The sequence below is a fragment of the Phascolarctos cinereus genome, unplaced genomic scaffold (genome assembly GCF_003287225.1).
Source record: "Phascolarctos cinereus isolate Bilbo 61053 unplaced genomic scaffold, phaCin_HiC Scaffold_9;HRSCAF=440, whole genome shotgun sequence".
Classification (NCBI taxonomy): Eukaryota; Metazoa; Chordata; class Mammalia; order Diprotodontia; family Phascolarctidae; genus Phascolarctos; species Phascolarctos cinereus.
In genome coordinates this window covers 195,922,283-195,945,510 of record NW_027556402.1, presented here as the reverse complement: position 1 = coordinate 195,945,510, position 23,228 = coordinate 195,922,283, and the positions used below count along the sequence as shown (strand labels likewise).

Here is a 23,228-nt window from a genome sequence, read left to right as displayed (position 1 = left end):
CTTGACCAAGAGGAATGAAATGTTACCACTGAACCTGACTGCTGGGCGGATTGGTCTTTACTATCCTTCAGTGCCATGCTCACTGATGAGGTTAGCTCTTATTAACTTTTGTTTTTTCTGGGGAAGGAGCCTAGCAAGAAGAAGAATAAAGGTAGATGCTATTAGGACAGGATCTGGTTTGTTTTTGCTTATAACTTCTATGCTTTCTTCCTCCTGAACAGAGAAATGCTTTGATGAAACCCGTTATGAGTACTTTGACATAGATGAAAGTTGGCCTCGAATCCATCAAGGGGTCGTAGAGTGGTGCAATTGCTCCAGGGGTCATATTGACTGTGAGAAGATCCGATACACAGGTAGCCTGGGTTTCCCGCCTCCCCTCTCCCCACTCTTCTGTAACTGAGCAAAATGGGAGGGAGGGAACTGTTGCTAGGGGATAAATGGTGGGGAGGTGAGCCAAATGGGGCAGAGGAACAAAAAGGGTGAGGAATATCACAGAATGTTAGAACTTAAAGGACTTTAGAAAACTAGCATAGAAAGCCAGAGATGGAGTTAATTGACTTGAGATAACTAGATAATTGACTTTAGTGAACAGACTGGACTAGAAAGGACTTTAGAATGCAGTCACTAGGTGGCACTGTGGGAATGCACACCTAGCTGCCTGCTCTTCTAACGGTGCTAGCATGAACCAGGTTTGTGCTGGTTGCCACTTACCTATTGACTCCTCTTATATTTTCTCTCCTGGGAAAGAGCCCTAGATTTGGGGCTTAGACTTGAATCCTGGCTGCAGAGGCACGAACCTCTACTAGTCTCCTGGCATTACCTTTACTTATTGTCAAATCTCTTTCTTCCATTCACAGAAAGCTGTGAATCAAACACTTCTATTTAAGCATCATTATCTCAGTAAACAGCTTAACTGGATAAAATAGGAGGGTAACAAAAAATTGGAACCATTATTATCTTGTTTCCTCTCCTTCACAAGGGCCTCCAAGAAACTACCTAGGATTCTAGATATTTTGTGAGTCAGAATCTTCTCCAGACAATATCTCAAGAGCTCTTATTAACATATTTAGTTTTTCTAGTCAGCATCGGGATACACTTAGTTCAAAGTAAAAGAATTTAGTAAAATAATATGTCAATAAAAATAACAGAAGAACATTTCCACTATAAACCTTTGATCCCTCTATCCCACAAATTCATGCACAATTAATAAGTGTGGACAGGCATGGGATGATGCATGGTGCATACACATGTAAAGGACATGTGGGACCAAGACATAAGTGAGGAGGAATGATTTATGACCCAGATACTGCTTTCTGCTGTGCTCGCTTCCAGTCAGATGTCACTTCTCTGCTGCTCCCTGACAAACTTTACGTGGCAACTCTTCTTTGCTGGGCATTATATCTCTATTCCATTTGATATACTGTAAAGCTATCCAGCAAGCTTCAGAGTCCACAAATGCCCTGTCCAACATCCACTAGGGATTTGATTCATTCAATTCAATTCAAGAAACATTTAGTAAGCACCTACTATGTGCCTAAACCTACTATGTGGCTAAACACTAAAGATATAAATACGAAGACAGTCCCTCTCTGTAAGGAGCTTACAATCTAATGGAGGAACTAGAAAATGGAGGGAGACCACTAGGGAGTATTGTGTTCTGTGGGGTGTCCAAACAGAGCAAAGCTGCTGATGAAAAGGGATGTAAGTAATGATTTCCTTTAAGGGAAAGCTATAACTTTTTCAACAAGATCTTTCAGCCATCATCCTCCATCCATTAGGATGTGCTGTGATTAGTAAGCTCCTGTCCTATAGGGAAGGGCTCCAGCTCAGCTATAGTCTCCAGCAAAGGTGCCGCCATCTTCAGGATCATTGACCGCTTTGTCCTCCATCCACTGGGGAATTTTGTCATTAGTAAACATGTCTCCTGAAGGGGAGGATTATAGCTTTCTCTGGCAGGATGCTTACAGAAAATAGAAGATACTCAGACTTAAATCATATCTATTTTTTGAGCTCTCTTTGAGTTGCTTACCCTTTTCCTGAGTCCTTAGTTCAACTATAACATCAATCAATCAATCAATCAATACATATTAAATATCTACTTACTATGTGTCAGGCACTGTGCTCACTACTAGGAATACAAAGAAAGATAACAGAAATTCACGCTAGCTTTTAGTTCTCTTTCCACTGGCTGTGGCAAATATCTTCAGGACTCTACTTCCTTAAATGGAAAAGGAACTGGGTGAAATTGTGGTGAGAAAAATGCTTTTATTTTCCCTTATAATGCTCTAGTTTTCTATGCAAATGACAAAGGCTGGGGTGGCTGAAGAAGACTGGAAACACTCATGACCTCTGTGCCACTTCCTTTCTCATTTACTTTCTTTTAGCATAAACCACAGCCTGGTCTCTGTCTGGTCTATCTGTCCTCCTAATTAATATTGCTTTTCCATCCTAATCGATCCCCAGGGTCCCAGTCCCTCCCAGAAACAGAAAACTCTTTAGACTGGAGCCCTTCTATCTTTCTCTGTGTGTCTTCTTTCTCCTCTCAGCCCTGCTGGGTGGGGGTCAGAAAGAAGAGGGGTCCTGGAAATTTACTATGTTCTCCTGGACTTCCCACTTCCCCATGAAAGGGAGCTGGATAGATGCATGTGTCACATCTACCTTGCGATTAGAAAATACCGTGTAAACTTTAAGTGACGCTCATAGTCACATCTGTGTGGGCAAACAGATTGACAGGACACTGACTCTTAGGTCCCTGAGAAGGTCTAGAACTCTGGGCCCTAGTCTGTGCATTCTCCTGTCTGTCCTTGCAACTATGAGCATTGAAATGAGGTGCAGCTTAAGCATTCCCAGAGGCTGATACCTTATGGCATGGCCAGATTGTAATAAATCTAGTGCTGATTGTGGCCCTGACTGCCATGGTGTCCCTCCAGATCCTACTCTTCTTCCCTCTACATAATCATACAAAAAGTTAAGCATTATCATCACAACACTTATTAGGTAGACAGTATGGGGATTATTGCCCCTATTTTACAGAGGAGGAAATTGAGGCCCAGAGGGAAAGGCTATTTACCTAAAATTGTGCAACTGATGACAGGGGCTGGGACATGAACCCATATCTTCTCACTCCAAAGTCAATGGTCCTTTCTCTCCAACATGTTGGGGACTCAACTTTCAAGTTCCCTGTATCTCAAAATGATCCCATCCTTTCCCCTTTCTGCCACAAATTTTTCCCCTAATACTCCTACCTAAACATTTTGGCAAACTAATTCATAGTAACATGTCAGTGATGGAGAATGGTCTTCTGTGGTCAAGGGAGAGGTTGGAGCAAGAGATGTCTGGAGAGGACAATGCTGAACCCCAAAGATCAAACCTATAATGATGGAATTTCAGGCCTTCTCCTAGGCTGATGAGGGAAGCATGTTTAGGAAAGGAAGCCTTTTCCACACACCTCAGATCATGCCATGTAGGTAATGCTTTTCCAATAAAGTGGATTGTCTGTTATTGTGGGTCTTTCACTCCAGAAATATTTATTAAGCAACTCTGCTCAGTGCTAAGGATACATAAATGAAAAATGGCACAGTTCCTGCCTTCAAGGGGTTCATTATCTACTAGAAAGACACATATAAAAATAAATATAATCCCTGTTACAATATGGTACATGTTCAATGGCAGAGTTTATGCAGACTAGTGGAAGAGATTTGAGGGAGGGAGGGAGGGATCCCCTTGAGTTGAGGGATTAGGGAAGGCTTCAGGCACCTGAACTGGGCATTAAAAACATGGAAGGATTCTAACAGACGTTTGTTTGTGTGTAGGAGGGCTGGGAGAGGTACTCATATAAGCCAGGGAAGTGGAGCAGAGGTGAGGATGGAGAAAACAGGAACAGGGGAATAGGTGGGAAGTAAGAGAGGCCTCTAGCAAGGGGTCCAGCCTAAAGCCCTCAAGAGCCCCAGGATAGGGAAAAGAAAGGAATCCCAAGGGAGTCTAGGTGATTCCTGCCCTGTATAACGGGTCTTCCCACTCTCACCTGCAGCCTGTGTAAATAACCCGTGCCTCCATGACAGCGTCTGTAGAATGATTGTCTCCACTGGGAAGACCATCTGTGCTTGCCAAGGGCGCTATGCAGGGAAATACTGCAACATTGGTAAGTCAAGATGCCCACCAAAGAATTGTCTACATTAAACATTATCTTTAATATCATTTAACATCATTAATATCATTAACGTAGACATTGCTACATTAGACCATTCTAGATGGAACGGACTAGAGAACACAGAACGTCAGCACTGTGAGGGACTTTAGAACACGGGACATCAGAGTTGAATAGTACCTTAGAACATAAACAACAGAATGTCAGAGCTGGAAGAGGCCTTAGAATTGTAGGACATTTGAGCTGAAAGGGACCAGAGAACATAGAATATCAGAGTCAGAAGTGAGGTTAGAACTTCGAACATAGCCTATGAGAGCAGAGAAGGACCTTGAAACATGGAACATAGGATATCGGAGCTGGTGTGGACTTAGAACATAGGACATTAGAGCTGAAGAGGACCAGAAAACAACATCAGAGCCTGAAGCTAACTTAGAACATAGCACATAGACTATCAGAGCTGAAAGGGACTTTGAAGCGTGGAGGATAAACTATCAGAGCTGGAAGAGGACTTTAGAACGTAGGGGACATTAGAACTGAAAGATGAAAGGAATCATAGAACACAGAATGTCAGAGCCAGAAGAGAACTTAGAACATAGACTATCAGAGCTGAGGGGGACCTTGGAGCATGGAAAATAGAACATCAAAACTGGAAGAGGACTTAGAACATAAGAATTAGAGCTAGAAGGGACCATAGAACCTATAACATCAGAGCCAGAAAGGAACTTAGAACACAGAACATAGGCTATCAGAGCTGAGAGGGACCTTGGAGCATGGAAAATGGAGTATCTATAGAAAAGACTATAGAACATAGACAGTTGGAACTGGAAGAGCCCAAAAAATTAATAGAGTTGTAACTATTGTTATGGTACCTGGAACAAACAGTAAAAAATGAACCCCTGGGTACAACTGAGGCTGGCAGGGCCCCCAGGACATTATGAGGAACAGGGAGAGGTTGAGCCAAGAAGAAGCTCACATTGGTATGGCTGCCAAGAGGAAGGGTGGTAACCACTTGGTAGCTTCCTATTTTAGCTAATTATTTTTGCTACTGAGGTGCTAAGATTACTTGTTTCTATACCACTGAAGGACTGAAAGTGCCCTTCTTTAATCTGAGTACCCCGAAAGAAAACCCCAGTCACCCTACCCCTATGACAGCTCCCAAACATAAAGTGCTAGAGGTGAAAAGAATCTAGAAAATATAGAAGGTTAGTGTTGGAAAAGACGTCTAGGAATATCTAGTCTACCCTCTTCCTTTTACTGAGGAGCAAAATAAGGTGCCAAAAGGAGTGGGGGACAGTGCAAAGAGCAGTGATGCTACAGAGGACCTGAGTTCAAATCTCACCTCTTGTGCTTACTATCCATGTGACCTTGAACAACATGCCAAACTTCCCTGGGCATCAGCTTCCTCATCTGTAAAAAGAGGTGGTGGCCTCGAGACCACATGTGGCCCTCTAGGTCCTCAAGTGCGGCCTTTTGACTGAGTCCAGGTTTTACAGAACAAATCTTTTTATTAAGGAGATTTGTTCTATGAAGTTTTTATTCAGTCAAAGGGCCACACTTGAAGACCTAGAGGGCCACATGTGGCCTTGAGGTCACAGGTTCCCCTCCCTTGGTCTAGATGTTCTCTGAGACTACTTCCAGTTCAAGTTCTAGGAATTTATAAGCTCAATATAATGATGATGATAATAAATATGATATGATATGATATAAATAGTAAGTAATTTAGAAACAGAATGTGAACTGGATCCTATGTACCCTGATTCTTAGACTACAGACACATATCTAACACAGAACCCCTGCCCAAGGGGAGCTCATAGTCCAGCTGGAGAGGCAAGACGACCACAGGAAATACTAAGAGAACAGTACAAAATAATCCTGTGTATAATGAAATGGTAGAGTGTCTGTAACAGACTATGAAAGCAATCAGAGTTTAGAGAAGGGTCAGTGTAAGTGTGATTGTGTTACTGAGTCAAATGAAGGGATAGAGGGTAGGATGAGATTTGATGGGCACTCAGGAAACCTGGGTTCTTGTCCTTGTTCTGCTAACTTGCTTTGTAACCTTGAGAATGAGACAAAATCTGAGATATAATTACTTAACTGCAGATACCCCAGAGGGTTGTGGGTATCATATGTGAAAAATTACTATCCATGGCTGTTCAGTAAATCACAATGGGGAAGAGGCAGAAGTAATATTCATGGGCTCAGATGTCTATGAAGCAATGCAAATAACATTAGTAACTGGATTAGTAGCTGAGTTTCAGTCTTATCTGTAGAATGGAAGAAAAATATAAGACCTCTAAGATCTATTACAGTTCTGACATGCTATAGTCTAAGATCAACTTTGATTCCTGGAAAAATTCCTGAGTATATCATTAAAGGAATATAATTTGTGAATATTTTGTAAAGGGAAATGGTGATCACTAAGAACCAACATGGGTTTATAAGGAACAGGTCAGGCCAGATCAACATCATTGAGTTTTTGATAGGGTTACTAGACTGGATGATAAGGGAAGGCTATAGATATAATTTATTAGGTTTTAGTAAAGCAATAAAAGTTTTTAAAAATTATAAATTCAATAATGACCAACAAAAATAATAAAGTAAATATGCAAAATAAAGAGTAAATTCTTGCATAAACTCTTATCATTTAACAAGGTAGAGCCAAATGAATTGACAAGCAAAAAAAGGGCAAAAAATACAGATGTTCTGTGTCCATTTCCAGTTCGCTATGAAGTTCCATTAATCTCTGAATTTTCTTCCTTCCTTCCTTCTTTTCTTCTTCCCCTCATTTCCTAACTCCATCTCTCCCTCTGCTTCTTCCATCTTTTCTTCCATTCTCATATGATTTCAACAAACGTGTGTGTAATCCTGGTTCTCAGCAAAGCATTCAACAGAATCTCTCATTCTGCCCTGTAGAAGAAAATGGAGTGAGATAGACTGGTGACAGCTCAGATAGATAGATGCAGGAGCAATTAAATGATCAATTACAAAGAGCGGTCATGAATAAGTCAATGTCAACTTGGAAGTCTCCAGTGGGGTGCCTCAAGGATCTGTCCTTCACTCTCTAGTGTTCAACCTTTCTAGCAAGGAGCTAAATGAAGGAAGAGGTGGTAGGCTTGTCATTTTTGTAGATTACATCCGATTGGGAGGAATTGTTAACGTGGTGGATGGCAGCATCCAAAAAACACACCCTTTCATTAGCTAGAGAAAAAAAAGTTGAATCTGATGAGATGGGATTTAATAGGGCTGAACATAACATTCTACATTTGGGTTCCAAAAAATAACCACACAAGTACAAGACTGGGCATGAGGAGTTACGTGGTAGGTTCAATACCAGGAAAAACTTCATATTAATTGGAACTATCTGGAAATGGAATGGGCCACCTCAGGAAGTAGTGGGCTCTCCTTCTTTCAAACAAACACTGGGTGATGATTTGTTGGAGATATCAAAAGTGGAATCTTTTGGGGCTACAGATCGGATGGAATGACCTCTGAGGTCTCTTCCATTTCTGATATTCTGTGTGTCTGGACGGATATTTCTTCCAGGTCCAATGTTCAATGTTCTTTGTTCTAAGGTCCCTTTCAACTCTAGCATTCTGTGTTCCAAGATTGATTCCAGTTCTAACATTCTATGTTCTGTGTCCCAAGGGCCCTTCCTGACTTTCTCTGATACTATGAAGGAAGCTCAATAAAGTGCAAGGTCAGTCAGCCAATAAATATTTACTAAGTACTTACTATGTGCTAGGCATTGTGCTCAGCACTGGGGATACAAGATGGCAGCAAAGATTCCCTGCCCTCAAAGAGTTCACAGTCTCTAGAGGTAGGTTTTGGTTCAGGTAGAGAGACTCTCAGCTTGAATTCCCAGGTCCATTTTGATAGGTTAAGTGGGAAGAGGAATTGGGAAGCCACTTCCATATCCTTCTCAAGCCTAGAAGAGGAGGGTGGAGGGCAGATCCATGTTGGCCAATGCTCAGCAGGTATTTCCTATTCTTAGCTCCTGGGGAGACCTGTTATTTAGGTAATGGCACAGAATATCGAGGCATTGCCAAGAAGACCATCTCGGGCCAGAGCTGTTTGCCCTGGAATTCAGACTTGCTGTATCAGGAGCTCCATGTGGACAGTGTGGAGAAGGCCGTACACCTGGGGCTGGGCCCTCACTCCTACTGCAGGTGAGTGTTCACCTAAGCCTGTCCCCATATGACCAAAACTCTTCAGGGTTTTTCCTACTTTCATCACAGTGGCAAGCAGACCTTCTGCAAATAGAAAAGCCAATAACATCGGGGAGGCAGAACCTATGTTATAGGTCATGCAGAGACCTTCTGCTCATATAATATCTCACTTCAATTTCCTCAACTATAAAATAAGGATAATCATATTTGTACTACCAACTCCAAGTGTGAGCTGTTATAAGAGATAGCATGGGGTCTTGGAAAGAATATAGAAACTAGAATCAGGAAATCAGGGTCTATATTCTGGTTCTGACATTTTTTTAGTTATATGACTCTGGAAAATTGAAATGGTGAATGGGATAACAGGGGAGTAGATTGACACACCCCATCCAGGAACAATTTCATTTTAGTCATAGTTCAGAACTGGAAAGGGTCAGGAGGAAAGTGTGTTTTTGTCTATCAGCAAGGGAGCTGGCAAGGCAATGGAGGAGATATTGAGAAACTATGAAGTAAGACCTTTAAAGAAAATGTAATACTTTGTTACAATAATTAGCTCATTTTAAGTTTAGGGGTAAGATAATGGTTCCTAAGGTTTACTAGTACCCCCTCTCCCCTTGTGGCTTTTAGAGTATTCACTTTAGCTGAAAAGATATGAGTACAATCACAATCATTTCAAGCCCCCCAGTTACCCAGCCCTGATAACATTTAGAAAGACATTAAGCTCTCTGCCTTAATTTACATTTATGTCTGTTTCTAGTGAACCTCTTTGTAGTTGAGAAAAGATTCAGGTTGCTGCAAACATTTGGGTAATGAATTTGGGTATATATAATTATTAAATGTAATTATTTGAGTAAAAGGTTATATTACAGGGTCTGTGGATAACTAGGCATTAGCTTGAATCTTCTTCTCCTCCTACTTCCCCTTCCCCAGCCTATAGGATTGAGGACCTTCCTTGATCTAACTTTTATCTACCATAGCCCAGTCCTGCCTTTTCTTTCTCCTATCCCTGGTTGCCCTTGAGCTTCTGATTCGTTATGAGATCTTTCCTGCTTGACTCCACTCTTTCCTCCCTGTTTCCAGTCCCTTGAAATCCCTCTCTGGTCCTTAGATAGCTTAGAGCTACAGGTTCTGAACTATACATTTTCTAAGTTCCCTAGCATGTGATTAAGTCTCTCACACAATGTCTTTTATTGATTTAGAAGATGTACAGGACCTGTTCACATGTTATGATTGTTTTTGCACACACACACACACACACACACACACACACACACACACACACACACACACACCAGTCCTGGAGTCAGGATGAAGTGAGTTCAAATCTGGCCTCACCTGGGCAAGTCATTTAAACCCAATTGCAGAAGAAGAAGAAGAAGAAGAAGAAGGAGAAGAAGAAGAAGAAGAAGAAGAAGAAGAAGAAGAAGAAGAAGAAGAAGAAGAAGAAGAAGAAGAAGAAGAAGAAGAAGGAGGAGGAGGAGGAGGAGGAGGAGGAGGAGGAGGAGGAGGAGGAGGAGAAGAACAAGAACAAGAAGAACAAGAGGAAGAGGAGAAAAAGAGGAGGAGGAGGAGGAAAAGAAGAAGAAGAAGAAGAAGAAGAAGAAGAAGAAGAAAGAGGAGGAGGAGGAGAAGAATTCTTATCTAACAAATGTAATTACTATTAAGTGAGATGGGATAATTAATGTAACATCATCCTTAGAGAAGGCTTTATCAGCTTTACTGGTTCCCTGGACCTCTGAAAGCTCCAGGTTCTTTGTCATTCCTGATGGTCTGGGCATAGCATCTGTTGTGGAGGCAACTGGAAAATCCAAACAACATCAAATTGTGTCAGTCTTTCTAGAGTCAATGAGACCACTCCATAGACCAAGCAAGGTTAGGCTACCTTGTCAAGAAAGCCTGCTGGCTGGCTATTCTCATCCTGGCTCTGATCTTGACTCATTCATTGTATGACCTTGAACAAATGACTTCTTCTCTCTGGATCTCAGTTTCCTTCTCTGTAAAACGAGAGCATTAGACTAAATGATTTCTAAGGTCCCTTCCAGCTCTGACATCCTAGATTCTAAGGTCCTTTCCATTTCCAGCACTCTTTGTTTTTAGGCCCTAAGGTCTTTCTGACTTCTGGGCATTTGATTTTTTTGTGTTCCAGCATTGTCTTCTACAAGGTTCTTAACCTTTTTGGGTGTCCTGGACCCCTGGGTCAATCTGGTGAAGCCTATGGAAGCATTCTCCATATATTTTTAAATGCATAAAATAAAATACATAGATATACAAAGAAAGCCAATTATATTGAAATACAGTTATTAGAATATTTAAAGAAACAACCACTAAGTTTTCTAGAGTATGACATTCTATGACTCATCATTTGAATAGAAAATGTGGGAGTTATTTCCCATAAGCCTCTTCAGGGCCCCTGGTTCTCATGGCTAGTTCATACTGGCACAGGGGGAGTTTAGCTCTAACCCCTAACCTTCCTGGTCCTATTCTTTAGGTATGGGTGGGCTAAGGGGATGAAGAGCCTGGGCTCCCACAGCTTCACTGAATTGTTCCTCTCTTGTGCCAGAAATCCCGACAGCGATGAGAAGCCGTGGTGTTACATCATGAAGGACAATACTCTGTCCTGGGAATACTGCAACATCTCAGCCTGCGGTAGGTGGGCTTTGAGCCAGGCACTGGGGAAAACTGCTGTTGTTTTAGCTCATGGACATGAAGCACAGTGTTATCCAGCCCCACAAAGGAAAAACCCAAACAGTTTTGCAATAAGATGCGTTCTCAAAGGTGATGGAGGATGTTTTGGAGCCCACTGGTGGTGTTCTCACTGAGGACAGTCATAGGGAATGTCTAGGAAATAGGAATAGCACCCCTTAGCATGCTTACCCTGCTTTATAGCCACAGGTATGCTGGTAAATGTTTAACAATAGGCTCTCCAAAAAGGTAGGACATACTTTTAATTTTAATGTGCATTGTGAACATTTTCTCCATCACTTTCTTAAGTCCAGAGGGTCAAAAAGTAATAAATCAAATGCTAATTTGTTGTCTTTGTTGATTTTTGAGGCATGAATGCTCACAGTGAAAATTTAACAATCAGCTCCAACACATCCCTATTTATGACTCACATATGACTTTGTTTTTCATTTTTTTCATTTGGTCCTGTGAAGGTGGCAGGGTTGGGGGGTGGGTTATGATACCTGGAGGGGCAAAAGCAATAGAAGGAACCTTGAACTCAGACTCAAAAGACCTGGGTTCAAGTCTAGCTTTGCTACCTACTAAAATGTTTGACCATGGGTGAATTATTTCCTCTCTTTGGGCCTCAGTTCCTCTTTCTGGATCATAGAACCACAAAGATGGGAGGAGCCTAAAAGCCCATTCAGCCCAGCCCACACCTAAAGCAGGAGTCCCACCTATAGAATCCCTGACAAATAGTAATGGATGTTTGAAGACCCCCAGTGACAAGAAACTCACTAATTGTTAGGAAGATTTCTCTTGTGTTTAAGTCAAATCTGCCTCTTTGTAACGCCGTATCTTGTCCTTCAGAGCCAAGCAAAACAAGTCTTACACCTCTTTGTGACAGCTGTTCAGTTGTTTCAGTCATGTCCGACTCTTCATGACCCCACTTGAGGTTTTCTTGGCAGAGATATTGGAATGGTTTGCATTTTCCTTCTCCAGCTCATTTTACAGATGAGGAAACTGAGGCAAACAGGGTTAAGTGACTTTCCCAAGGTCACCCAACTAGGAAGTGTCTGAGGCCATATTTGAACTCAGGAAGATGACTCTTTCTGACTCCAGGCCTGGCACTCTGTGCGCTATGGTGCCTGCCTGCCTACCTGCCTCTCCTCTGTGACAGCCCATAAGATCTTTATGACAATTCTCTAACCCAGACATTCCCAAACTTATTTGGCCTACCGCTCCCTTTTCCACAAAAAAAAAAAAATTACTCAATGCTCTCCTGAAAATCTACTTTCTTTAATCCTTTAATGGTTTTTTAAAAAAATTTATTATTTTAAAAAATAATTTTAAAAAATGACGTTTGAAATTTAATAATTTATTGTAAATTTGTGAGTTTTTTCCTGCATTGAGATTTTGATGATGCAATATTGCATCATGTAACCACATAGTATCATATTGTAAACAAGTCATTAGATACACATATTCCTGCTGATGCATGCTGGAATTTCCGACAACTTGTGACAAGCTCACCTGCCAACACTTGCTTATTAAGACCTGTTGACGGACTTGACGACTGTTTGGTTATAACTAGCATTTTGTGTATTTCTTTGGAAAATAATGTAATCACTATAACTTTAACTCTGTTATACCACAGATGAAAGGTGGTTTTTCAAAATTTTCTTCTCTTCTTTCCTTATGCTTCCCCTGCTCCCTTATTTTTATTCAACACTCCCCAGTTGCACCCGAGGCTACTACTACCCCCCACATCATTCCAGTGCTGCCCCCAGGGGATGGTATTGCCCACTTTGGGAACCTATGCATCCCTCCCCCCTATCCCATTCCCAAAGTCTTCTCTTCTCCAGGTCAGCCATAATAACAAAGAATAATAACTAGCATTTATATAATGTTTTAAGGTTTGCAAAGCTTTTTTAAGGTTCAGAGGCAGCTAAGTGGCACAGTGGATAGAACATTGGGCCTACAGTTAGGAAGAGCCGAGTTCAAATCCAGCCACAGGCACCTCCTAGCTGTGTGATCCTGGACAAGTCACTTAACTTCAATTTACCTCAGTTTCCTCAAGTTTAGAATGGAGACACCGTTAGTACCCACCTGGCAGGGTTGTCGTAAGCTTCAAATAAGGTATTTGTAAAATGCTTAGCACGGTACCTGGCAGGTAGTAAGTCCTTAATAAATACTTGTTCTCTTTCCCTTCCCTCTTTACATGCCTTCTCATTTGACCTTCACAACAACTCTGTGAGGCAGGTGCTATTATGATCCCCATTTTACAATTCAGGAAACTGAGGCAAACAGAAGTTAAGTGATTTATTCAGGGCCATATAACTATCTGAAGCAGAATTTGAATTTGGGTCTTTATGACACCAATGAGCCGCCCTAGTCCCTTCAGTCCATCCTAGGGTTTTCAGTCCATGAACTATCCTGATCCCCCTCCTCTGGATGCATTCCAGTTTATCGATGTCCTCCTTAACATGTGAAGTCCAAATGTGTGACTCAGCACCTCCAGTGTGGTCTGACCAGGCTATATGATATCACCTCCTTTATTCTAATCCCTGGCTTCTATTAATACAAATGAATGGACATTAAGTTAGCTGGTTTGGGACTCTCATATCACAACGTAGCTTCACATTGCCTTTGCAGTCCCTAAAACCCTGTGTCTTTTTCATAGGAAATCAGAGGATTTAGATCTGATCATTTAGTCCCACCCTGTTATTTGTACAGACAAAGAAACTGAAGACCAGGAGGATAGAGTTAATGGTCCACATTTGCATGCGTAGTAATTCACAGGGCAGGAATTTGAAGCCAGATCCAACTCCAAGTGCAAATCTCCTTCCAATAAAACATCTCTTTAAGCATGGGGGACTTTACATGAACCCTTCTTAAACCTCACCTTGTACAGCTGGTCTCCCAGATACTTTCTCTTTTCAACATTCTATCAAGCTCTGCCTTTTCTCCTGCCCCAGTAAACAGTCGGAAGAGTGGAGTTCGATCCAACCTGGAACTTTTCACAGTTCCTGAGATTTCTCAGCCCAACAGACGGGCTTGTGGGAAGCGGCACAAGAAGAGGACATTTCTGAGGCCTCGAATTATCGGGGGATCGTCCTCCTTGCCGGGATCCCACCCATGGATGGCGGCCTTGTACATTGGGGAGAACTTCTGTGCTGGCAGCCTCATCCACTCCTGCTGGGTGGTAACAGCAGCCCATTGTTTCTCCAACAGGTAAGCTCATCCATTTACCCCAATGCCTTGGGGAAGGCCAGTTCTTGGGGAAAATGGTAAAGACGATGAAGACTGGCTCAGTTCAGGTGAAACTTAATCGATGTACAATGTATCCTTCTTCCCCTTTTTTCTCATGCTCTCATCTTTCCCTTACCAAACCCCATTCTCTGGAAAAGCTTTGAACCCCCTCAACATTCACAGCCTGAGTTCTCCTGGGGGTGGGAATAACTCTTTCTCTTTGAGCAAGGATCTTCCAGCAGCTGATGGAAATGTGGGGAGAAGGGAGATTTGGGGGGCAGGGAGAGCTTTCTCAGGATGAGATCTCCTGAATTTCTAGCAGGATGCTTATTCTCCCCCATGTGAGGACAGCCATGTCTTGGGGGTAGACTTGAGAAAGAAAGCTAAGTGAGGGTAACCCAAACATGGTGGAGCATTCACGTAACTATAGAAAAAGGATTGAATCTGCAGTCAGAGGACCTAAGCTAGAATCCCGGGTCTGCTAGATTCAGACACTTACTGGCTGTGTGAACCTCGACAAGTTGCTTAACCTCTGTCTACCTAGGTTTCTTTACCCGTAAAATGGGGAATCATAATAGATTCCCATCAAGTGAAATAATACTTGTTAAGTGCTTAGCATAATACCTAGCACACAGAAGGTACTTAATAAATGCTTATTCACTCCCTCCTTCTACTACTTGTCTGAATTTAAGGAGGTGACCTAAACCTTTGGACTGTAAGAAAAAGGGAGTGGTAGCCAGAGGGAGGTGCTTTGGTCTAGAACTTCCGAGGAGTAGTGAGTGAGGACTCTGCATACCACAGGAAGGCAAGAAGATTCTAGTTCCTAGCTCTCAGTTTTCCTTCTTGTCGACAGCAATAATACCTGAATTGCTGAATTCCCTGGATTCTGTAAGGACCATACAAGATAATAACTTTGGAAAAAACAGTTTAAAAATAGTGTTAAATAGAGGCAAAGTATGATTGATTATCAGGGCAGCTAGGTGGCATCATAGTGCATAGAGCTCTGGGCATGGAATTAGGAAGACTCATCTTCTTGAGTTCAAAACTGGCCTCAGGCACTTACTTGTGTGACCCTGGGCAAATTGCTTAATCTTGTTTGCCTCAGTTTCATCATCTGCCAAATGAGTTAGAGAAGGAAATGTTTGCCAAGAAAATCCCAAATGGGGTTGCTAAGAGTTGGACACAACTGAAATGACTGGACAACATGATGATTGAACAATTCAGTGAGCATTAATAATGGAGATGATGATATTACCACATTCTAGGAAGCACATGTACAAACCGGAGTGAGTCTAGAGAAGGCCAGCCTGCAAGATGCATGGTCTCTACAGGGAGAATCAGTGTGATACTGTGGAAAGTGTGTTGGATTCAGAGTTGGAGGCTCTAGGTTCAAACCCTCCATCTGCTGCTTACCATCTTGGTAACTGTGAGCAAGTCATTTAACCTCTTGGCCTCAGTTTCTCATTTATGAAAGAAGGCGCTTGGACTAGGCATCCTGTAAATTTGCTTCCAGCTCTAAATCTCTGATTCTATGTCATATGAGAATTGGTTCAGTCTGTCCCTCAACCATTTGGCTCCATGTCCAATGTCAACCTCTACTTGGCTTTTGTAGACTAAATGTTCTTAGGGGTTCCTTCCAGAGCTAAGATTCTATGATTCTATAATGAGGTTCATGGAAAGGCCTTAGAGTAGATTGGACCGTGATGTACCTCAGTTCTGGGAGACCTTCCAATGTGGTCACTAATTGCCTTCAAAGCAAGATGGTTGGATTTGATGGTCTAAAAGACTCCTTATAGCTTGGATAGTCATACGTATATCAGTGTGGTGAAAGGAACCCTAGAAAGTGTAATCCTTAGGAATTGGGGGAAGGGTGAGGGTGGTGGGGACCTCCTGGTATTCATGTTTCCAGAGGCGTAGCAAAGGGAAGGAAGCCATGACCTACATTCCCCCACAAGGACTTTGGAGAAATTGTAGTTCTTGGGCATGGCCACATGGTGGCAAAGTCACTCTGCTCACGGCCATAGCTTACAGAATTATACCGGGCCCTGGAGCTGGGCATCTGTCAGAAATCTGGGGAGAGGGGTGTGCTGGAGCCAGCTTCTGCAGATTCCACAGAACTGATTGTTAAAATTTCAATGTGAGCATTTAAATCAGGGCTTAATTTGTTATTTTGTTGATTGACTCTGGACTTAAGAAAGTGATGGGAAAAAGTGTTACCAATGAAAATTAAAAGTGTGAATACATTTATTTTTGCAAACTGGTTGTTAAACCAATTTACTGATTGATTCCATGAAGCAGATGCTTGCACTGGTCATGGTGTGGTCTTCCTTTCACTGAACTAATAGTACTCTGCTGGAGTTCTGGTCCTGGGTTCTAGTCCAATGTGGTCACTAATTGTCTTCAAAACAAGTTGGTTGAATTTGATGTTGTAAAAGATCACATATAGCACTGATATCCAGTACTTACCACTGTCTCAGTAATCTACTGGTGGTTTGCTCATTTGTTGTGGGGCTTTGTGGGGGTCCCTTTATCTCTCTGAAACTCAGTTTCCTTATATGAAAAATGGGAATAATTATACTTGTATCACCTATCTCACATGGTTCACATGAGAAAATTCTTTACAAGCCTCAAAGTATTGATCAAAGTTGAATTTGATGGTTGCAATTTTTTCTCTGGTTGGAGGATTTGGAGTTTCTTATAGCTCTGAGTCTGCGGTCTATATTCTAAGGTCCCTTCTATCCCTGATATTCTATATTCCAAGACTCTTTTAGTTCTGATATTCTATGCTCTCATTTTCAAAAAAAAATTGACTTTTATTAATATCTTTTGTTTTTACATTGCCTGGATTTCTTCCTGAATCTCTCTTCCCCACCCTTCCCAAAGAGCCATCCCCTATAACAAAAATTTTTAAAGAATTAAAGAGAGGATGAAGAGGAAAAAATCCCACAAAACAAATCAATATATTTTATTTATTTATTTTTGGTGAGGCAGTTGCCCAGGGTCACATGTGTCAAGTGTCTTAGACCAGATTTGAACTCAGATCCTCCTGACTCCAAGGCCAGAGCTCTATCAACTGTGCCACCTAGCTGCTTCTAATACCTTTTTTAAAATGGTGTTTTATGCAATGTTCCACACCTGTGAATCCCCACCTACCATCCCTGATGGTAGGAGGTGACTTTTATTTCTCCTTTAGGGTCAAGTTTTTGTTCACTGTTTTGCAACATTCAGACTGTTCTTGCTCTTTATCTTGTTGTAATTATTGTACATTGTGCTATTGTTTTCCTGGTTCTGCTTACTTTCTATGTTCTAAATTCTAAACTGACATTCTATGCTCTAAGAACCCATCCAGGTGTGACACGGTATGTGAGTTCTAAGGTTCTGTCCAGCTCTGACATTCAGTATTCTGGGTTCCAAGTATCTGTGAATCTGTGAATTTGTGTTTGAAGGTTTTAATAAGTAAGTCCTTCATGGGCCAGGCTCTGGGCTTTGGAGAGTGCCCTTGTCCTGCCTTCCCAGTGGGGTTAGCGTGGATGAGAATTTATACATTTTGATCCCCACAATATCTGCTCCCAAATGATTAGGATAAATGCTGACTCCTAAGGGGCGAGAACTAGGCACACATCTATTCTTTGTGAAACCATGTAGCATGGTAGAACCATTAGCTTTGTAATCAGGAGGCCTGGGTTCAAATTCTATGTCAGCCTCTTACTTTTTTCCCCTTGGAAAAAAATGGATTTGTTAACACCTGCCCCATCTTCCTCTCACATATAAAATTAAATGATGGGTGTGAAAAAAGGCTTACAACCATAAATAAAGGTCAGCTATTCATTATTGTTATTGTTCTGTGTTTTCCAGCCCACCCAAGTCGAGTGTCACAGTTGTCCTTGGCCAGCATTTCTTCAACATATCCACAGATGTGACACAATCATTTGAAATTGAGAAGTACATCCTGTATCCATTGTATTCTGTCTTCAGCCCCAGCAATCATGACCTTGGTGAGTGTGCTGAGGCTTCTTCTGCACCAGATGTCAGGCCCAGCCTTGGGTGTCCACACACCAGGGCTTACCAAGCAGGGCCGAGGCAGAGAGTTTGGTGAGAAAGAAGGAGGCTGCTGGGTACACCTAGTCAGGGGAGCCAGAGGTCAAGGCGGGATAACTCAGCTAACATAGGAAGGAACAGGAGGGTGCCAGAATCTTTTATAGAGGGGCATCAAAGACAGTGAACCCCAGTTTAGGCATCAAGAAAGATCAAGAGATCAGGAACTTGGGTTAGAATTTGGGAAAGAGGCAATAGAACCTAGACCTGGACACTGGACAACAGACATAGGGTACCAGCAATAGTAACATACATGCCTCCAAACCTGAAAAATTCATGATGTCATCAGTATGGGTGCTTCCTCCATTGAAGAAGGTCATGGGCTCTCCACACCTTTGTCAATGGTCTTTGGGAGCTTCTGTGGCCAAAACCAATTCCCCATGGGATGGCCAACTTTTTACTCATGAAACCCTCTAGTGCTTTGACTTAGAGGAAAGAGCACTGGATTTGGAATCAGATCATGTGAGTTTGGAATACCAATTCAGGCAATAATAGCCCCCATTTTACAGATGAGAAAAATCAAGGCTCAGGATGATTAGGTGATTTGGTGATACAGTGAGTGTAGTAGAATTAGGATTGAAACCATAATCTTCTGACTCCAAGTCCAGAGCAGGAATTGTTTTTTCTCTCTGTTTTGTGATCAGCTTGGGGAACTCCCTGGTGTGGAAAATTCCCCCATAGATACAGATTAACAACTCATTGTCATGGGATCAGAAATAGAAGCAACTTTTGGGGTTATCTAGTCCAATGCCTTCATTTTATAGTTGAGAAGATTAAAGGATTTGCTCAAGATACCCATTTCACAGATGTGAAAATTAACCCTTCTGCATCACATCCACACTGCCATCTTTATTACAGAGCCAAGGCCCTCTTGAGCCAGAAGTATATATAAGACCATTATATACTTCCTGCTCAAGTCCGTAATTAGGCAAGACTACACTGTGTATGGATCACTGGACCTGGAGCCAGGAAGACCCGAGTCCAAATCTGGCTTCAGATACTTACCAGCTGTGTGACCCTGGGCAAGTCACTTAGCCTCTGTCTGCCTCAGTTTCCTCATCTGTAAAATGGCGGTGATAATAATAGCACCTACCTGGCAGGGTCGTAGTGAGGATCAAATGAGATAACATTTGTAAAACGAGCTTAGCACAGTACCTGGGCATTTTTGTTATTGTTTAGTTGTTTTCAGTCACGTACGACTCTTTGTGACCCCTTTTTGGGGTTTACTTGATAGAGATCCTGGAGTGGTTTGCCATTTTCTTTTCTAGTTCATTTTACAGATGGGGCAACTGAGGTAAACAGGGTTAATTGACTTGCCCAGGGTCACATAGCTTATAAGTGTCTGAGGCTGGATTTGAACTTAGCTCTTCCGGACTCCAGGTTTGGCACTCTATCCACAGCACCACCTAGCTACCCTGGACATAGTAAGCACTATACCTTAACTATTGTTATGTATCACAAAGCATCAGGGAAGTAAGCAGAAACCCCTGGCCCTGGAGCTTGGTTCTGCCATTTCTTAATTGTGTGTGACCTCTGAACCCCAACTGGACTTTATGTCCACATCACACAGGGCACCAACCTATGGTTTCCTTGTATTATTTAACTTTCCATGTGAGTGAATTGTAGTCTTCCCATAAGAGGGAAACACGGATTCAGTTGAGAGTCTTTGATGCCCACTCGGCTCCCAGAGAAGAACTGAGCACATAGCGGGGCTCAACAAACACCTTCAATGTTGGGCGAAGGAATCGAATCCACAAATTTCCCCAATGGTTCCTGTGTGTCTATCCCACGACATGTGTAGTCTGCTTGGGGAGATAGGACTTGCCTCCAGAAAATAATGCTGAATAATATAAGTAACGTGAACAAAAAAAAGCTTTTGTTAAGCACTGACGTTGTGCTGAGCACTGATGATACAAATAGAAAAAACCAAAACAGTTCTGCTGTCCAGGACTTCTACTATAATTGGGGGAGCCTGAACATAGCAGAATGCTAAGCCCTCGGGGTGGGGGGGGTGGATGGAAAGGTATGGAGGTCCTATAAAGGCAATGACTGGGCAGATGGCAAGGCCAAAAGGCCTGAGGTTAAGTCAGTAGGTCGGGAAATGTGGTGGTGTTCTGGTAGCATATGAGTGGTATGACCAACTAAGTTCTGGAGAAGAGGAATGATTTTACAATTGCTTTGACTCTACTGTGGATAATTTCTTTTTTTTCCCTTCAGAACACAATGTGTAGTATTTATTACATGGGCTTTCTTTTTTTAAAAATTTTATTAATTTATTTTGATTTATCAACAATCACTTCCATATGCTTTTGAGTTTAAAATTTTTTCCCCCCTTCCTCCCCAAGACGGTGCACAATCTCATACAGGCTATACATTTACATTCCTATTAAACATATTTTCACATTAGTGAAGTTGTAAGTAAAAATTAAAACTAATAGGAGGAACCATCAGAAAGAGGAAACAAAAACTCAACAGAAGAGGAAAAAAAATGATAGTGATTCAACTTCCATAGTTCTTTCTTTGGATGTGGATAGCATTTTCCATCACGAGGCCTCTGAGATGTCTTAGATCCTTATATTGCTGATAAGGGTTAAGTTTATCAATATTAGTCATCACACAATGTGGCTGTTATTGTGTACAATGTTCTCCTGGTTCTGCTCACTTTCTCAGCATCAGACCATACAAATCTTTCCAGGTTTTTCTGAAGTCAGTCTGTTCATCATTTCTTATACCGTGGATAATTTCTCCCCACTCTTCTGGGGCTGTGACATGAAGAAAAGATCATTCAGTTTGTAGTCAGAAGACCTAGAAATAAGTTCCAGCTAAGTTGGTCATGATGCTTCAGCTCTCCGGGCCTCAGTTTCCTCATCTGTAAAATGAGGTGGTTGAATTTAGGTGGCTTCTAAAATGCCATCTCTAAAGCTTATGATCCTATACTGTTATTTTTCCTTCAAAAGTGCCATAGAGTCCCAGGAATTGTTTCTTGGCCCTTTAACCTTGACGGTGATGGACAGAAATACTCTTGCCTCTGTGATGGTCAATCTGATTCTCTTCTCTGAATCCCTGCAGCTCTGATTAGGCTGAAGAAGAAGGGTGATCGCTGTGCTACGAAGTCCCAGTTTGTCCAGCCCATCTGCCTCCCGGAGAATGGCATCACCTTTCCTGACAATCACAAATGCCAGATTGCAGGATGGGGACACATGTATGAGAGTGAGTCTCCTGATGACTAGCAGTGCTGGGGTCTCTTAGCTCATCTCTCTATTGGCCCAGACCTACCAAGCCAGAGAACGTTTTCCTCTGAGCTGCGGGTCTTTCTGTTGGATTGTCCTCAGGATTTCTCACACTGTGTGAATGTTACAACCAGGGCTATTGTTAGGGACTATATACAGAGAAAGCCTTAGAAATAGTTATGGGATTTTACTTATAATTGGAGAAGGACATGGCAAACCACTCTTGTACCTTTCAAGAAAACCCCAAACGGAATCATGAAGAGTCAGACATGACTGAAAAGTGACTTGAACAACAGCACATGACAGAGAGATAGATAATAATTTATCCAGCTCCAGTGAAAGATCAAGTGACCAAAATAGAGAAAAAATCCCAGAATGGAACTTTGTAGTACATAGCAATGATGAATTAGCAAAGATTACTGATTCTGAAAAAAATGTAAGGGGAGGAGACCATGCCTTTTCCTTTCTTTTTTTAAATCTATTTATTTATTTTTGATAAGATTTTGAGTTCTAAATTATCCCCCCTCCCTCCACTTCCCCCTCCCCAAGCCAGCATGCAATATGATGTAGGCTATACATGTATATATGATCATATTAAATAAATTTCCACATTAGTCATGTTGTTAAAGAAGAATCAGAACAAAGGGAAAAACCATGAGAAAGAAAAAACAAAAAACAACAAAAGAAAGAGGAAATAATATGCTTCGATCTGCATTCAGACTCCATAGTTCTTTCTCTGGATGTGGATAGTATTTGGAATTGTCTTAGATCATTGCATTGCTCAGAAGAGCTAAGTCTAACAAAATCGATCAACACATACTGTTGCTGTTACTATGTACAATGTTCTCCTGGTTCTGCTCACTTCACTCAGCATCAGTCCATACAAGTCTTTCCAGGTTTTTCTGAAGTCTGCCTGTTCATCATTTCTTAAAGCACAATAGTATTCCATTACATTCATATACCACAACTTGTTTAGCCATTCCTCAATTGATGGGGAATTTCCAATTCTTTGCCACCACAAAAAGCTGCTATAAATATTTTTGTACATGTGGGTCCTTTTCCCATTTGTATGACCTCTCTGGGATACAGCCCTAGAAGTGCTATTGCTGGGTCAAAGGGTATGCACATTTTTATAGTCCTTTGGGAATAGTTCCAAATTGTTCTCCAAAATGGTTGGATCATTTCACAACTCCACCAACAATGCATTAGTGTTCCAATTTTCACACATCTTCTCCAACATTTATCATTTTCTTGTTTTGTCATGTTGGCCAATCTGATAGGTGTGATGTGGTACCTCAGAGTTGTTTTAATTTGCACTTCTCTAATCAATAGTGATTTTGAACATTTTTTCATATGACTATAAATAGCTTTAATTTCTTCCTCTGAAAACTGCCTGTTCATATCCTTTGACCATTTATCTACTGGGGAAAGACTTGTATTCTTATAGATTTGACTCAATTCTCTATATATTTTAGAAATGAGGCATTTATCAGAGACGTTGTATGCCATTTTCCTTCTACACATATCGCTGGTTTGCAGAGCAGTCAACAAGCATCTTGACCATCAGTTATGAGTTCCATTGATAGCTGTGGCATGGCTGCAGGCTTGATGTTGATTGATAGCCAGTGATAGAGGATCAAGGGATGCTAGAGGCCATTCCATCTGAGTACTGCCCTT

The 23,228-nt window shown here is 41.7% G+C and overlaps 1 protein-coding gene across 3 annotated transcripts in view; it reads left to right on the top strand.

The window, feature by feature from the left end:
- HGFAC (HGF activator) overlaps positions 1-23,228 on the top strand; it is a 55,316-nt gene that overhangs the window by 26,450 nt on the left and 5,638 nt on the right. For all 3 annotated transcript variants that reach the window (XM_020992163.2, XM_020992162.2, XM_020992164.2), the window contains 7 exons: positions 222-353; positions 4,031-4,141; positions 8,139-8,313; positions 10,874-10,959; positions 13,953-14,208; positions 18,082-18,221; positions 21,391-21,531. In XM_020992163.2, coding sequence (XP_020847822.1) covers positions 222-353; positions 4,031-4,141; positions 8,139-8,313; positions 10,874-10,959; positions 13,953-14,208; positions 18,082-18,221; positions 21,391-21,531 — 1,041 coding nt within the window. The remainder of the gene's footprint in view (positions 1-221; positions 354-4,030; positions 4,142-8,138; positions 8,314-10,873; positions 10,960-13,952; positions 14,209-18,081; positions 18,222-21,390; positions 21,532-23,228) is intronic.